Source organism: Dermacentor silvarum, chromosome 1, assembly GCF_013339745.2.
Source record: "Dermacentor silvarum isolate Dsil-2018 chromosome 1, BIME_Dsil_1.4, whole genome shotgun sequence".
In the NCBI taxonomy this organism is placed as follows: Eukaryota; Metazoa; Arthropoda; class Arachnida; order Ixodida; family Ixodidae; genus Dermacentor; species Dermacentor silvarum.
Window position 1 is genome coordinate 287,697,370 of NC_051154.1, and position 18,805 is coordinate 287,716,174.

Here is an 18,805-nt window from a genome sequence, read left to right on the forward strand (position 1 = left end):
ACTCGTGGGAAACATGCTTTTGAATCGCTGTTAAAATGCAGGCGACCAACAGACGGTGGGCTACTGCCGAGATATCGGGATCTTCTTACGCGAGCCACCTGGCTCGAGCGCAGGCATAACGCAAGACAGAGGCGAGAGTCGGACAACGAAGCTGGAATGACAGCGATGCAACGGCCACGACGGCATCACAAACACGAGCACATACCTAGTGGCCTAAGTTAGTAGACAACTTGGAATACTGGGTCCGCATAGGAGCATAACAATGACACGCATCCATGTCGTGTATGAGATGACGTAATTAACTAGCATCTTATGACACGTCATCCTATCTCACGTCATCTTATCTCACGTCATCCATTAATGTCATCGTATTAATGTCATGAACGCATGCCATTCGTATCCTGATATATATCCAGAGAAAGAAACGCCCTCGATGGCATCATGTCATTCATGACATTCATGTGATGCCATGCCATTCATGTCGTACCATGTATGTGGTGTCATGACAATCTTTCCATGTAATTTATGTCATTCATGTCATGATATAAATGTTCCTATGTATCCATATCCTTATAAATCTCCATTTAAAGAAACGACCCCGATGGCATCATGCTATTCATGCCATTCAGGTCGTCATATGCATGTCATGCCATTTATATCATGACAAGCATGTCATGTAATTTATATCATGCCATGTTATTTATGTCATATCATGCATGTCATGACATAAATGTTCTAATATATCCATATCCAATTATATCTCCATTTAAAGAAACGACCCCGATGGCATCATGCTATTCATGCCATTCATGTCACCATATGCATGTTATGCCATTTATATCATGACATGCATACTCAGTTCAAGAAATGAATATCATGTCTTTCAAACTATTCATGTCATGAGCAGCATGTCATGTCATTCTTGTCGGGACATACATGCTATTATGTAATGTCATGCATATTTTGATATATATGCAGTTAAAGAATCGGCCCCGACGGCATGGATGGAGGATGGATAGATAGATAGATAGATAGATAGATAGATAGATAGATTCCAAGTGCCTAAAGTGGGCAATGAATGCTTCACAATAAAGCGACGCACCGAGTCTCCAGACTGTGAATTGTGCAATGTCAATGAGACTATAGGTCATGTGCTTTGTGACTGCCCTAGGTAAGTGCAAGAGCGTGAAAGGTTGAATAATGACCTTACGCGTCTCGACAGCCCACCGTTGTCGGAGGACGTTATTTTAGGCCCTTGGCCAGACGCTCAATCAAGTTTCAAGGCCATCCAGACACTACTGAACTTTTTAAAAAGTACGGGCCTGGACTGTAGGCTTTGAGCATGCCAAAGTGCTTGCCATATGTTTTACATCCTCCTTCTTTCGTCATCGTCACCCATCATGCGCCTCCTTCTTCCCTCTTTTTTTCCCTCTTCCCCTTCCCCCAACGCCGAGTAGCTGGCTAGAGAAATTTACCTCAGGCCGACCTCTCGGCATTTCGCATCATTAAACTTCTCTCTCTCTCTCTCTCTCGCAATAAAATACACCCACGCGTTCAAGAACACCCACACCCCTCCCCCGTACCAAGAGATTATAATTCTTTCATTCACGGCCCCTTTTACCAAATTCTGTCGGTGGGATTACTCGGCCGCTTCGCGGCGACCGTCCGCAACCAAAATATCTCACTGCCCCGGGAAGTGGTTCATGCATCAGGAAACGCGAAACGTCGTTGAATAAGGCAAGAAGCGTCGTTGAACAATGGTGCGCACTGCAGAATAATTGTTTGCAACTTTCAAATGACGCATGTGGCGGAAAATAAAAAAAAATAAATAGTTCGCGAGTTCTTTTGCCAAGAATAATACTCTGGCGCTGCTAGCTAGCTAGGGCCTTATAATGGCACATTTATGCATGTCGCATGCTGGTCAAAGACTTTCTTGTATTCATATAAAATGCGAGTCTCGGGAGAAGGCAATAAGTTATGCACGTCTAGTTCACAGCGTGCTTGTTCACAGCGTACGTTGGAAGTAGTCATCTTTCTTTACTTTTTACAGCGGAGCTGTTATACGCTAGGTTATGGCGGTTTGTGCATAGAGGAACATATACAAGGATAGGAGAGGACACTTCCATGGGCCCCTGCGGCTGATTTGGGTTCGCAGCCCACCTAGCTCGTGTGTGGAATCTACACAGACTCAGAGATTCGGACCGAAGGTAAACAAATCCCGAAGGCTATCTTCTGGCGATTAGAAAAATTACGCGGCCTCCTAGATCGCTTTCGTGCGAGTGCTCGTCCCGGAGGCTATATTTTGATTGTTTAACGCGTTGCTTTCATGCATCGAGGAGCTTTGTGCAAGCTGTACCGCCAGAGCAGCAAACACGCAATGCCACTGTGTGTTTACGCAGACATTTTAACTAAACATGACAAGTGTTGAAAGAGACAAAACTTTATTTTCAAGTCATATTCTCAGTCAGCACATGCACACTTTTTTTTCGCAACGTTCGATGAACGCAAGCACAAAATAATGGGTGCGCTGCACAATGCAAGACATGCCAATACAGCTGCTATATGTTGAGAATAAATTTCACAAAGGAATAAACAGGCGATATTATGAAAAACCCCACAAAACATTAAAACTGCAGAAGACAGCATTAGCATTAAAAAGGAAAACAACGCTCGTCTTTTGAAGCCTAAACTTTCTTATTAAGTGGTAGGTTCGGAATGCATAGCAAACAAGGAATGAAGGCTGCTCACTACAGTTGTCAGCCAGCCACGCTCTCTCCCTGTCCAGCCGCTGTTACTGCACCACGCAACACAGCAGTAATTCCCGTAGTGCCTGACTCCGGACGGCATCGCCTGAAAAACGTGTTCGTTATGTCTTCTCTGCCGTCTTCACACAAATTTTCGCCTACGCACTTCAAATCGCCCTTCCGCGAAAAGCGTCACGTGCAATTGCCGCAGCTAAAAAAAAAAAAAAAAACTTTCGGTGCCATGCATGCGCTACTGAGGCAGGAGTGTTTATTCAGAATACGGCGTAGCCACAGCTTACAAACATTCTTCTCAATTCACAAGTTCTCCGTAATTGCGCTCGTAACAAAGGCTTCAAGCAATCTGCGAACGCCACAAATAACGATCCTAAGCATAACTGAATTCTTTCACACAATTGCACACACATGCATTGAATTCAGACTACGTGTACCGGAGTGTGCCGACTCACTTTCTCGCGCCAAGAAACGATTTTCTTGCAAACGTGCTGTGCAGCATTCCAAATTGCTTTCTTACTTAACGTGAAGCAATCCACGAACATCATGCGCGAAGTGAAGAACACAAAAAAGCTCTCTGCGCCGAACAGCACAATGCGACAAATGTCAACTTACGGCTGAAGTTTCCAATACATAAGCAATTTGCAAACTAATAATGACGGCAAAAAAGAACGTAATAAAGGCGTTCTTACCAAGCAGCAGCCAAGCAGACAGACGTTCAGGCAGACGAACCCAGCGAAGACCACGGAGACGTTATCGCTCGCCTTGCCTGATCACACCATGGCCGGTATTTTGTAGCGATGCGTATGCTTTATTCTATACTAGTTTTATCATCCACCACTCACGACCGGCTGATCCCGTTGATAACGTCTACGTCTACAGCCACATAGACGTATAGTGCACTAGAGAAGTTACTACAGTAGATAACTAGTACGCGCGTAGCCTTGGAGACAGGGAGTGTTGTATTGCCCTCTAGCGGGCGGCATGAAGCTGCGTAGCTCAGCCGCTTTCAGGCTTGAGTGGCCACTCTTGTAATCCGTATGTTACTCTATGGTTTGTGTGCGTAGGCAAAAAAGATGACGGCCACTCCAGAGGTGCGATCTTGTACGCGTTCTAAAATGGAACGGAGGCGGTCCGTTCCATCGAGCCGCACACGATTGGTCAATTTGATCGTCACGGTTCAAATTGACCAATAGTGTGCGGCTCATGGTTCAAATTGACCAATCGTGTGCGGCTCGATGGAACGGACCGCCTCTGTTCCATTTTGGAACGCGTACAAGATCGCGCCCCAGAGCTCACGACCGACCGATCCCGGTGATAAAAAAGCCAGCAGATCCCACGCCCTGTGGGAATCGATGTTATGCGAAGTAGTGTGCGGGGAGCCTACCAAGTTAACGAAACGACCATGAGAGCACCAAGACGTAGGCAGCTGTTTCATGACCTACATGACCCACATGCCATGACATTCATGTCACGAGTCCTCAGGAGTCCCTTTTTACCTACAACTAAGAGAGCTTAAAGCGAAAGCCATAGTCATGCTCGTTACTATAACTTCGACAATCAACCTTTAGGCTTTTTCTTCACTTTGTATCGCATCCGAACCCATTCCGTTGGTTTTTGAGTGTTAATCTTTTTTCGCTGGGTCATTGTCATTTCAGGCGGCTGTTTCATGACCTACATGACACGCATGTCGTGACATTCATCATTTATGTTCGTCATACATTATTGTCATACTATGCCAATTTTCGTACATACCAAGTTAACGAAACGACCATGGGAGCACCAAGACGTATGCAGATAGCTAGCTAGCTAGCTAGCTATATAGCTAGCTAGATAGATAGGTAGATAGATAGATAGATAGATAGATAGATAGATAGATAGATAGATAGATAGATAGATAGATACTGTCACAGGGGCAAATGTTCGCAAAGAAATGTTTCGCATTTAAAACGGTGATAAAAGCGTACCGCCGGGTATGCCCCAGCTGTGTTTCCCAAGAAGTGTTGAAACGTACTGTAATAAAAATATCGTAATAAAAAAAGTAAAACCGCAATAGACACTGCTTAGCATGGAGTGCGGTTTGGCGTCACAGGCTCTGTAGGCAAACCACTTAACCTTATCTCAGTTCCCTTCCACCCGTGCAATGGATAGGCCACGTGCGGTGAGGACTGCGAAAGAATGGCGCGCCTACAAAGAACACCGTCGTGAACAGAAGCGGGAATGTGCGCGGCGACGGCGGACGGCACGTAATACGGACGAAGATCATGCCGAAAAGCCAAGCGTATGCACCTTTAATTAGATAACCCCTACCGACTCCCCTCCCATCGTAATTGTGGGTGATTTCAACATAGACATGTCTCGGCCAGACGGAAAGGGGTTCGTGGCGTTTCTCTCGGAAAGGTTCGGCATTCAATGTTATACAAACATCAGTGTGCCCACGACGGGTCATCGGCCGCGTATAGACCTCACATACAGCTCCGTTGGTCATCCACCTTCACAGAGTGGAAAGGCTCTGAATTTTTTCTGACTCACCCAGGTTGAATCTCAACCGACGAAAACATACCATTATCGGCCCCCAGGTGCTTCACTGCTCTATGTTAGGAAAAAGTTTGGCGTGCAGACACGGAAACATGAAGGAACAAAAATTAGAAAGCAAACGTGGGGGGGGGGGGGGGGGGAGGGTCTGTGTCGGCACGCCTAACTTTTTTCTAGCATGAATCCCTACCAACTAGCTCAACGTTGTGTCGTTCTAACATTCGCGGGTCGCCTGCGATATGAAATTGATACATCGTCCCATCCCCTCACCCAACTCTGCGCCCGCCACAATTGCGGCTCGCACATCCAGTATCAACACGAATTATCAATGTGTGCGGCAGCGACAAGTGTTTTCTCGCGTGTAATGCCACTATCACGCCCCACGCATTCGTAAAAGCAGCACACAATCTGGCACATTTTGGAAGATGGCTAAGAGGACGAGATTCCGGTGTTCTTTGTTAATGTTTTATGATGTGAGACGCAACTAGTATTAAGTGAACCATTGCGCGTCTTCGCATTAAAGAAATAGGCATCGCTTGTATAAGCGATGCAGTTCTGGCGATGCCTCTTTGCCCACTAGCACTGGACGGTTGGCGCGCAAGCATATTGTCGCAAAAAAAATGAAAAAAAAAACTGAGTTCAGTTTGCAAGGGACTTACACATCGATGCGTACTTAAGGTACGCGCAACTTTGGGGAAATTATTTTATCTTTGGTGCAAGCTACACTATCTCTTCAGGGTGTATCACCTGTCAGCGAAAATGAAACAAAGAAATAAATGAAGGAAGAAAAGTGCATTCATTTCAGTTGGCATGGCTAATACAATACCGAGTTTCAGAGCGATGCACTGACTCATAGCACGCGTTGAATTATTTGCTAGCGTCTGTTTCGTTCTTCTTTTATTCACCTTCTCTGCTTGAAAGTTTAGCAAATCCGTCGCTGTGCCTTTGCCGCGTCTTTTTCGCTTTTTCTTTTCTTTTTTTTTCTTTCTTTTTATAAGTTCTTAGTTTTGATGAACCGGTAGTTGCAAAAGGAGTGCGTTTTCATGTGGTTGCGTGCCGGATGTCTTCTTGGGGGCTTAAGAAGAATGCAGTTTTCTTTCTTTTTTTTGAATTGACATTATAAGAAGGGGTCTCATGCAGATGTGCTGCATGCGTCGGGATCAGGATGCTCATGCAGATGTACTGTTATAAACTTACACGCATTGGGTGGGTGTAGGAAAGGAGTTTTTCTTTGTTTTTTGTACAGTGAATACACACGCAACGTCATTACAGCGTAGCAGTCAAAACACAAAATTGTATCGCAGTGCTTGAAGGCAAGAGCGCGAACTATCGATACAATGTGCAAATACACTACCACAAACGTGGAATAGAATGTAGCACAAAGTGCATTTCTCGTAGCGTCGGCACATGAGATTTCCTCGTGCTAACTATATTATTCCTCTACATGAATAGAAAATTCCGCTGAAAAAAAAAAGGACAGAACGGTAGGGTTTCCCAACATGAATTTTTTTTTTTTTGCATCCGTCGCTGGAGTGATACTTTAATGCTTGCGTCTACTTTGTGAAATTTGGCGGTTTCGTTTCTTGATATCTTCCAATGTGCATTAACTGCCTAACTGACGCGTTCTGATCGGGATCTGTGCTAGTAAAAAAAAGAGGCTTACCCTATGACTGCGTAAATAGGAGGTTGGCATATTTGTCATGGCGTGGGAGTAACGTGGCTACTTACTCACTGCACGCTGACTTTGAGGACGGATATCTCAAAATTAGCCTTGGTTTCAGGAGTCCCTCTAAGCGCGCATGTATTGAGAATTTACTCACTTCAATTCCTGAAGTGCAACATGTTACAAAAATATTTAATCAAGAAATGAATCAGTTATTTTCATATTTAATGAGTTATAATTAGGTGATGATCGCAAAATTACCGATGTCTGCCTTCGCTAATAAGATATGGACTAAAAATATTTTATATGCACAGATATGAAGGACAACTTCGCCGCCATATCCGGCACCCGTATTCACACAGTCGTTGTAACGTTAGGTCAGTTCGTAAGGACAAGTAGCCAATAATTACAGCGAACTTATTACATGGTGCACGCCGCCGGCCAATGACAAGCAGTAGTTAAGCACACTATACTTTGTAAATTGGACCGCCGGGTATAAATAAGGAGCAAGGTATAGACGAATGCACTCACAAGGTGGCTCCCCTGTGAAGCCTCCAGGAAAGTCTCCAGCATCCGAGCGCTCCAGGGGAGGAGGAGGCCGAGCACGACCGTCGGCATCGCGACAGGGGAAAGGCGCCGAATTCACGAGGCTTTTCGTCCGTTCGTATTGCTTGCCATTGACCGGCTGCCTTCGATATTATGTTCACTCCTATCATTGGCTGACATTAGCTCTTACGAACAGTTCTAGAGCAACAACTCTTTTCGAATACTCGCCAAGAACACTTTAAAAAAGAAAAGAAGTTCGGCTAACGTTTTGTCGTGGACCTAACTGCTGGTCGCACATTTATCTACTGCGGGAAAAACTACAACAAGCTTTGGAACTTACTTTGTCAAAGCGGTGATCGACCAAATGCCGATATCTTCAGCAAAGTTCATTTTCAGAAGGGGTAAACAAATCGCAAGGTACACGTTTAGATGTATGTGCTATTATTGTGGCTATAGCATCGTTGCTTTAGTGTTTATTTGTTATGAGGCAGAGTTGTTTGCATTATCTCTTTAGGAGCCTCTTTGTAATCTCGTCTTGGTATTTTGACTTGCATGTGATAACGCAACAATGTCGTAACTATGTTGCATATTGTTGCATGTTGTATGTTGCAGCTGTACTTTGTATATACCACATATTTAAGAGATAAGAAGTAGCCTGCGCCACATTTGTGCGCCAACATCTCCTTATATCATGTAAATAAAACACAGATAGCATGTTCGACACCTGGACAATGGGCGATTAGTCAGGTTGCTATATTCCGACAGAGGATCCAGTGGTCTTTATCATGGTGGCAGCAACTGCCCTGTGAAATAGCACGGCTACATCAGTATGCCAGTCTGCAGTAGGCGCCGGTACTCTTCCACGCCGCTGTCAATGGGAACTAGTAGAGGTGCTGGTGGGGCGTCCTTTTGTCCACCCTTTCGTGTGCCCTGTGCGATGAGTTACTGGTTGTTGGGTGAAGCGGACAGTGGCCGCATTCTGTCATTCACAAGGCCCCAGTTTTTCTTCTTTTTTAGGTTCTTTCGTGCTGGTAGTGCAGGAGGTGGAATTCGTCTGGTGAGCTTGACGGCCACTTCTTCATTCTGAGCATCTCTGACGTTGGCATCACGGGTTTGTCTGGTTCTCTATGCTATAAGGCATAAACAGAGCGAACGTACTTCAAGGGGGTACAAGAACCTCGAAAATGAAGCTATAGTATGGGACAAGCAGTAACGTCAACGTCAACGGAAATAGTTGTGTTGATTCACTTTGTCCTTGGACTAAATGAGCACTATCAGGTATGCGCAGAGTAATGTACAGTTATGAATGCGCTGCACGCAGAGCGTATACGCAAGAGTACCACGCTGAACTTTGATTAACTATGAAAATACAGAGGCTATCGCTCGCACATCTATTTCTTTGGATCATGAGAACATCAAATATTTTTAAAGTTGTGCGCGCTCCTTTCGAGCACAAATTTAAGCGAACCTGTTGTGGACTGGTGACACCACCACGTCTCAGCCAGAAAGACACACCGCCGCTTCAGTGCACGCAAAGGCACCGCATTCCAAGACCCCGCCGTCAGCCTAAGTTTCTGTCCGAGAAACTTAGCCGCGTCAGGCGCTAAATAATTCTGTCCATTGAAAATGTACGTTCACTACATTTTTTTGCAACTTCAGTATCACAGAAACGTACTTCTGCAGGACGGATTAAGAATTTTCAATTCTTGAATGAGTTTCGTCAAGCACACAGACTCCGTGCGAGGACTCGCTAAAGGAAGGCCAGATATGAGAATATCAGCTATTTCACGCCGAGCATAATTGAGAAGAGCCTATCTAGCTTCTTGAAAAATATACCTGATTTAAAACATTATAAAAAAAGAGAAAAGTAACCCCCCTACATGAAGACATACCAACGGCGAGAGCAAACAGCCAGCCGTCCAACTCGTTTTACTCAAGCACTTTACATATATTATTATACCTTGCAGCACAAGTCGAGTGACAAGTGTTTCAAAGTGGATGCGACACATTTTAAATATTATTGTCAGCAGTGCATTTGCTCGTGATGTACTATGTTGGCGTGTGCCAGTGTGCGCACAGTGTCTTAAAGGGTTATGGATATCAGGTTGCTTTGGCGGCGTAGCTTGCAAGACCCCGACCACGTGACTTCACGCACCGGGGATATTCAATTGTCAAATAAACGCAGTTTGTACCCAGCAAACAATCGAAGTTGTCATTCGTGAAACGGGACGAATAATGCAGACAGCAACGGCACTGTTCGAAAATAATGTATGGTCAACCAAGGCCCTCTCTTTGTAGTAATAGTAGCCCATGATAAATAAGCGAAATGTATTTGTTAGGGTCACGAACGCAGCCCGCGAACAAGTTAATGCACACACATACCGGCACATAGCCTCACAAACAAGCGTATTACGCTTACACACAATGGACTTCCTGGGAAAAGCCCAGGAAGTTATTCGAAAGCATTGCGGCTACATCATCAGTGGGAACTGCGCCACACCACATGGTTTAACCTGCAACTCTAAAATGCCTCAAAGAAATCTGACCTAAGACATTGAAAAATGCTTTCCCGCTGGTCAGACTGTTTTATAGTATTTTTTATTTGTTTCAAAGCACCATTACGCCTTAGTTTCCTTCAATGTCTTAAGTCAAACGGAGCGTTACAGTTGCATCACATAATTAGCGTCCCATGAAGTCCTCGTTTATAGCAAAAGCATTTCAATTTAAATGCGTGTATGCTAAGAAGTCCTGTAGCCCGTCGAAAAAAAAAACACTTCTCATAAAACGCTAACATATACCCATTCTAACTTGCGCGTTGTGTGCTCCATCCTGCCCAATGTTCCACTTGGACACTCGCCCCCGCCCTGGTCCACGGTTCGGGCATCGCGTTACCGGATTTATCAGTGCGCTACGCTACAGATTATTGAGTGTGTGCGTAGGTGGAAATTTAAGGCTCCTGAGCAACGGTCAAAGAATTCCAAATTCAGATGAAATTCGGCAAATCACATATACTGACCACTGGGACGTAAGAGGGTCTACAACAGTTAACGCGTCAAGTTTAAGATGTGTATTTACCACACAAACATTTCCTGCATTCGCTTGCGATGTGATGACGCAATACTGGACCTCATCACGCATTTGCGCGACTCTCGAATCGTAAAACTGTACGTGTACAAACTACTATAAATCCCGATCCTAATTCAAACATTGCTTGGCCTTCACTGCGTAACGCGAACAATTTCGCAGAAATTCGTTCAACGCTATTAACCTGTGAAACGTTGTAGACAGAGAAGACTAGAGGAACAGAGGGAAAGATAGTGAGGTTAGCCGGTGCATAGATAGACCAGCAGGCTAACCTGTTCGGGGGCAAAGGGGTAAAGTAAATTTAGAGGTGATAGAAGGAGAGACGAACTAGAATAAAACACACGCCAAAGAAATGGGGGATAGTGCATATAAACGCGCTCTATAGCGCACAACTCCCAAAGTCGGTGACTCAGTCTGCATGTCCTCAAGATGCGTAACATTGCCTTCAAGGCATTCTTTGCTTAAAACAGTCTGGACTAGCATCCGAGGAATCTGTCTTCCTACATGGGGCGATTGTCCAGTCTGTCAAACGCGGTCGAGCGGTCTCTTTAGGCGCACCGTAGCGAGGGCGAGCAATATATAATATACGTAATTTAGAAACCATAAAAAGAAAGTTACGCTGATTCGTCGTGATTTATGTTAAATTGAATGTCATTTTAATACTTCCCGATATGTCGGAGATGCGACTGCTCATGGAATGTTCAGCATATTCTTACTATAGAGGCCGTTACCACAGGTGGCTATACATAGTCATTGCGCGCGCACATATACGAAGTCGCAGCGACGGTAACGACAAGGGCCCAGGGCCAAGTAACAAAGCGAACAGCCGTCTTTTTTTTTTTCGTCCTCCGCAGCAATCGGTTCCTTTACGTCGCCACGTCACCGTTATGGCCGGTACTGACTACCGTGAGCAGCGGATGCATATAATACAGGATAGGATGGGAGGGAAAGGGCCCTTGTATTTCCAAACCTTACGAATGGATGGGTGAGAACCCAGGCCCAGACAGTTCCCCCGAACAGTGTTTACATGGAGTCGTCTCTGGCAACGCAAAATCGCAGGCGTGACAACAGAGCATGCAAACTTGGGAGTATATAAAGTTCTCGCTGCTGGCCAGCTTGGAACCGTCGGCCCGACCCGTCCGCTTCTGCATGCACCTCGCAAAGCCGGTCGGCCTGAGTCAACCTATGCCGTGCAGACGGGTTGACTCAGCCTGACCATCTGTGGTATTCACGTGAGCCCCAACAGGCTGATTTAATCCCGACAAGTTGACTCGATCCACTTCTTTGTCTGACTGATGCAAACACCATAAAAGTCGCTGTTCAGTGAAATGGTCATGCCTGCCACTCGTGATGGCGAAACGAATGATAACGGAGGCGCTGGCTAATGACAGAGAGCTTTCGCAAAATAAGAGTTATATAGGTGCGACCTAGCGTAAATGCGCTGATTGAAACGGATTTTTGTACGTAAGGCTACTTTATGATGGTCGGCGCACGAGCAACTGTGGCGTGTTCACAGGTATTTTCGTCCCAGGCAAAGTGTATTTTCGTCCCAGGCACAGGTATTTTCGTCACAGGCAAAGTGTTCTTTGCCATTAGCTGGTCGCCTTCGTTAACCATACGTCAAATATGAGCATTGGCAAGAATTTGCTCTTAGGAACAAGTCCAGACTAACAGCCATTTGTGAATGGAGGCCTTATTAACTACGAACTTTTCTTTAATGTAAAAAAGAGCCTCGAGAATCTGGACCTAGGAACTTTCGCTTTCGAAAAGCAATCTCAAGATAATGGAAATTTGGGCTTGTTGGCTCAGTGTCAACGGGTTGTTAGCGCAGACACTTTTTGTGTTGCATTGTCCTTGTTTTGTGGTCGTACCGTTTGCGCTAAACAACCCAACAATCTCAAGGCTTAAGCATTATGCACGAATTTACAAATAATCTGAGAATAAGTGAGAAGGAACGCAATGGGGCGGGAAAGGTTTAATGCACCTCGCTATGGCCACCGTTGCCTTAATATGTCTGCTCTGCCGAGAGAGAGTGACGTTTGTTCTGTGACAGCGTAGTCCTACAGTCTGACTGAAAAATGTTGTGCATTGTGCGCAATCAAACTTGGCACAGAATTTTTTTCAAAATGTAAGGTAAGAAACACTTTTATTCTGTCAAGTCAAATTTCTCATGTCCTTGAAATAGGCACTATTATTTGGTGCCAGCATGGTCTAACAACATCGGAAACGAAGCAAATCTCATTGATGTCCAACCGACGCCTGCATTACCTTGTTTCTGGGTTTTTATGCAATGTGCCTTGTTAAGCGGCAATAACTTTGATGGGCAGTGCAAGCCTACCTGCTTGTGTGGGTAAACGTTCAGGTGGCACTTGATGCATTTCTGTCCCATGTTGGCCCAGCTGTTGCCGCTCATCCACTTCCGTTTGCACTTTGGACACTTGTACTCGCCAAAACAGCGCTTCTTGCCTTGGTACGGAGTGAGGCCTTCCCCTTTCGGACGTGCCTGCGTCCGGTGCGCCAAGTCAGTTCTGCAGCGCCATGCGACCGCACACAACGAACAAGGCTGCCTTATATACGCCTGCTGCCGCTTAGAACAAGAGCAATGCGTCCCCAGATGGACATTTCGCCTGACGACGGCTACTGTCACTAGTCAGCTAGAGAGTACAAAATCTCTGTACAAAACTCATTTGTCAACCCGCACTCGAAAGCTCATTTGCAAAACCACTACTGCACTGGGGACGCACTGGATGCGGTGTACCACTGAACTATGCACATGGATTAACAACCCCACTGCCCCTGGTAGGCGGACCGAGCCTCCGCGTTTTAACAAACCACCATCATCATCATCACATCATGAAAGAAGCAGCTGCGCTGTTTACGTTTCATAGAAGTGTCTTATGCAAAGGCAAGCGTGCGTTGGCAGTTCAGAAATATAAAGGCATTTATAGGCACGATCATTTACAGGCGGCCCTGCTTTGTTCAAATATTAAGCATAATCGCTCCACATTGCCTATTGTACTACAGAAGCTGTTCAGAATTCTGCCGCTTGATTTATTCGTTTCTATTCATACTATATGCCAGCGTATCAGAATTAAAGATAGAATCCGGCTTATCAAAACCCTTTTCATCGCCATCGGTTTGTCGCTCCTTCTTTGATCCGACAATGAAAATGTACTTTTTTATATCGATCAAATATACTAACGTTGCTATTGCGACAGTCACTTCGAAAAGTTTCTATCTGGTAAGACTAGATAGAAACTTCTCCCTCGTGGGGAGGGGGATTTTCAATCAGGCGCCCTTTCCGCTTAATTACCGGCCAAGTTCGATCGCTCACCAGCATTCCCTCTCAAACTCCGAAGCACCTTGTTTTCACGTCTTGTTAACTTCCTTGAATCTAACTCGTTTTATTGCGATAGCAATTATATGGACACTTCAACCGGATTTCTGCCGTCGGCGTCGCCGTCGTCGCCACCGTCGCCGTCGCCGTGAGGTTCCCTATAGATAAAATCTTCGCCGCGTGCCGTATGCCCGAGCGGAAGCGTGCGGGGACGCGCGCTATCACGGAGAGCGAACGCACTCAATCTCCCACGCGCAAGCAAGGAAGCGGGAAGCCAGCGCCGGAGGGAGCTGGGGGGGGGGGGGGGGGGCGCACTTCCACTCTGCCAACAACCGCGCTCGTCGCTCGCTCGCACCGTCTCTGATCTCCACACGGCTCTGACCTTTATCAGCCGTGCATTCGCCGCTCAGTTTCAGTTGCAGCGATAGACCGCACGTACCTTCGCCGCTGCGGCGTATCCGCTTGCTGCCAGAGTTTTGACGGTCGTTGTCTGCAGTCATTCAGTGTGATCTATTCATGGTTGTTTGTGCGCGCTCACGCCACGCTTGTTCATTCAGTTAGTAATAGTCGGGCCACATTTTCCAACGCACGCTACACATGCAATGCTGCCCGGATCGGCAGTGCAGCGCTACAGGTGTGTCCCTTCGCACGCGCTGCCCACGGGAAGCGCTTCTCATCAACACCACCGTTTCACACGCGCCTTGTCGTGGTCATCGAGTCTCTCTTCATGTCGGTCTACTTACGCCGCAGCACACCTGCTTACTTAATCAGCTCATGTTTACTACAATTCATATTGCTACCAAAGCCGCTCACCTTACTTCGTGTGACATTGCTGTGTTGCTATCGCATTCATTGCTTCGCCCTTAGGGCGAAACTGTGACATTTTTTTCTCTACATCGCAGCACGGTTTTTCGTAAAATGTGTTCTTGCTCAACAGGATTAACATTTTTGTGCACGCAAATAAAATTTACTTCATAACCTTTCGTTAGCCGACTTTGCATTTCTGGACTTTTCAGACACTTTGACTAGGTATGCCATACATTGTTGCTACACAAACTAAGTTAGCTAGACCATGATCCCGAACTTTTAACTTCCACTGAATCGTTCTGGTTTGAACTAATAACAGCAAATCTCAACGTTTCGCTTTGTATTCCCGCCCCAGGGCCCGGAAATGTGTTATTTTTCTTATCGATGCTAACTGCCTACCTGCAGACCTTTCTTCACATGTTCATTTATGTACACCTGACTGCCTAGTTTTCCGAGGAATAACTTGCCATAGACATGTAGCAACTTTTCAATTAAATCTTAGCCCCACTTCTTCTCGGTGCAAAACATACCTAAAAGAAATAAATATTAACAGGTGCAAAGTAACGCGTGTGTCAAGGGCCGCGAAAGTATTGCCACGTTACCCCCTGCATAACGCCCCGTCGGGTATTGTGTCATCATACAAGTATCTTGGAATACACATCACAACTGATCGAACTTCCAACACTCAGATGAGACATTAGAGTAATAACATGAGCCACATCCTGGGCTACCATTCGCGTAACTTTTCAGAACTACTCGCGACGAAGTTACCATTATATTCGCTATAAACTTGAATATGTTTGATCAATCCAGACGGACTCATTTGAAATTATACAAAACAAACTCTGTTCGTATAACTACAGCCACAATGGTAGCATAACGTAAACGAAACTCAGCCTGAACATATCACCCATGTCTTATCACCCTAACATGTTTTGTTTAGGCATTTTGCATAAGAATCACGCATTTTCGTTAGCCGGGTCTGCTTTATGAATTACTCCGGGGCCGAACACACAAATCTTTTCATTTATATAAGTGATCCTTGCTATTGGCCGGCTGCCTTCAGTAACAATATGTCCCGCATCAGGAATAGTTAGAATTTTTCTCTGGCGGAACTTTGTAGCAGTAGGGCTTTTTTGTGAATACAAGGCCTGTTCTCCTAAGGTCCAATCCGAAAGGCTCATAATTCCTGAGTGCTCTTTGCTATGGGCTATGAATATTATGTCCAACATCACTGTTCTCTGGCATCTGCTCTTACGAAACAATTCTAACTTAATAACGTTTTTTGTTAATACAGGCCCTAATTACCATTTTATTTTATAACCACTATACCATACTCTTAAATTTGACATTCCACTATGATAAACTATTACTTTTAGCAGTTCTTTGTGCGACAATTAACGAAAACGTGGCACCACCTTCTCCCGACAACTGTAATCGCTCAAATTATGAGCTGTTTAGGTAAAATTCTACAATCACGCGCCTTCATTTCGTACTTGTTTTTTTTATAACTCAGCCTCCTGTGTAGTGTTGATTTAACCCTAAGGGTTTCGATAATAGATAAAACTGTTCTATATCGCATCGCACCGATTTCGAAGTGTCAGGTCCACGAATACTGTCACGCATTCCTACTCGTTCTTTCACGTGCAACATCAGAATGAATTGACCTTTCATGGAGAATCGTTTCCAAGCACCTGTCCAAAAAGTCTTAAAAATGTACCTGATCACTATATTGACTAAGGACTTGTGACAGTACTGTTATCGTGTTACTGTGAAACCCACCCGTTAGGAAGTACTTCGTCAGGGGTCTTCAGAAAAATAGGGATATGATGTGATGTGTTCTGGCAGAAGAATGGATTTTTTTAGACATTGAGCAAAATATATCAAGGTAGCCCACCGGGCTCAGCCTGGTTAACTACCCTGCCTTTCACTTATATAGCTTTCTCTCTCTCTCTACGTATAATATCCCCGCGTAAAAACATTTCAGAGAAATCTGCTAGCACCATTTTAAAAAGAATACACCAAGCAATCTCACACGTACAGCGGCAGCTCAAGGATCGTAGCAACGAAGAAAGTCCAATGCTTACCTGTGGACAGTCCTTGATGTAGTGCCCCTTGCAAAAACACAAATGGCAAAGATAGTTTGGCGGAGGCTTCCTGGCCGACCTAGGGTCCCCTGCTCCAATACTGAGCTCTGAGAATTGATCCGACAGCTCAGCAAACGGACCTCCAGGGGAATATTCCGTGCAATAGCCATCGGAGTATCCATTTGGGTATCCGGCCGTGGTGTACGCGCCACAGTAGCTTTCGCCAGAGTATGCAGAAGGGGCTACCATTGGCGGCATGCTGTACTTGACCTGCGCGGAAACGACACACCAATGATTCACCACTGAAGTACGGGCAGCTGAACAGGTTACAAAGGTTGGGCGACAGCTACAACTTTTCTGAGTGCGCTCAGCAAAACAATGGATTTAGTGTTTCCCAACGAAGAGAATACCGCATAACGCAGCCCGTGATGCCGAGAAACATTGATCGCAAGTTCACAGGGACAACCGGGAGCTGAACATGGTCACTGCGCACGCGGTGACGTCACTATCGGCAGGCAGAGAGGTTGCGCATTCGAGTACAAAACGTTTTGGCGTAGCTATTTGTTTCAATTGTATTTCTTAACCATCAGTGTTTCATGCACAAAGACAGTCCTAGGTGGCAGTGATAAAAGCATTTCTACTTTTATCTTTGCTATCCAGGACCATGTTTTTTGTAACAAGCAAATAAACCAAGAAGTGAGGCGCGAAGGCTAAAGGCCCGGACAACGCGGACGAGCCAGCCGAAATGTGTTCGAGGTTCTTTAGTCGTACACGGATAATTGCAACTTTCCTTGAGGTGAAGAAATAAATTAACTGCTTCTACCACTCAACAGCATTTAATCCCAGCACGAGACAGCTGAATTCGTCAAACGAAATTATGTGATAAGCCTCCCAGTTAAGAACACAAACGGCCCCTGCAGCTAGCTGCACTGTCGGACACCCATGATTTCCTATGTACGCTGCTTCGCTGACCTCATCGGAACACGTGAACTCCTGCCCAGAAAAAAAATGGTTAGAACCTTCACAGATCCCCAGTGCAAGAACTGCGCCACAAAGCTGGCCCCTAACCCGCCTCTCGCTGTTACGTTTCTCAAGCGAGCCGTGTTTGCAACCTGTCGAGTCGCGTCAACCGCTGCCGGGAAAGACGTCTCGCGCAGCACCGAGGCTGCGCGCCGGCCCACAATTTACCTGGTCGACGGCGTGCAGCGTCTGGTCGGCGAGCGTCAGGTAGACCAAGTTCAAGAGCTGGCCCGGCGGCGACGGCTGTTGGTAGACAGCCGCCGCGCTCTCCACCGCCGTCATCGCCAAGGGCACGACGAGCGCTCAACCACGCCGCACGCAGGGGGAGGATGACAGACAGCCGCGACGGAGGAGAAGTGTGCGCGCTAGCTGCGTCGAAGGGCCGCGTGCATGGCCGCCAGCGGAACGCTCAGCTGGCTCCCCGCTGTCCTGGAGGCGAGCGACCAGTGTCCGAGGGTTGTAATCTCGCCCCGACGAAAACCCCCACACGCACAACCCGAGTGTGTTTCTTCGTGAGCCCGTGGCCGCGTGCCTGCGGCTGCGACCGACCGAGTTCCTATAAAAAGACGCCAGCACCGGAGGAATGCTCCAGTCGGGCGCTCCCTCCCGCGGGAGGCTTTGCTCGGAGCCTGCGGCGTTGCCGTCGCGGCGCAACGAACAAGTGGGATATCACCGACGGCGTGGAGTTTCGCGTCGTAAACACGGTGCGCCGATCGTTCCCACGGCCCTCGCGAGCAACCGCGCGGGTGCCTCATCGACACTCTCATGGCGGAGCCACCAAAGTAGTCGCCAGCGGATCCGATCAACGAGTAGAGGAGGTTAATTGGAATAGAAGCATCCGCTGTGTTACCCTACACTCGGTGAGGGTAATCAGGAGGCTGAAAGATGGAAAGGAAAGCGTGCTCTTTGCTTGTTGTGAATCAACTCCTACAGGCGTCATCACTCAAACAGGTCCTATATGGAAACAACT

General features: G+C 46.3%; 1 protein-coding gene across 1 annotated transcript in view; it reads right to left on the reverse strand.

The window, feature by feature from the left end:
• Positions 1 to 18,429, reverse strand: part of LOC119437195 (zinc finger CCHC domain-containing protein 24) — a 280,965-nt gene extending 262,536 nt beyond the window's left edge. Inside the window, exons 1-3 of the mRNA XM_037704252.2 lie at positions 18,004 to 18,429; positions 16,816 to 17,085; positions 12,923 to 13,087 (exon numbers count right to left, since the gene is read on the reverse strand). Of these exons, the coding sequence (XP_037560180.1) occupies positions 12,923 to 13,087; positions 16,816 to 17,085; positions 18,004 to 18,117 (549 nt within the window). The 5' untranslated portion in view covers positions 18,118 to 18,429. The remainder of the gene's footprint in view (positions 1 to 12,922; positions 13,088 to 16,815; positions 17,086 to 18,003) is intronic.
• Positions 18,430 to 18,805: the final 376 nt, after the last annotated feature.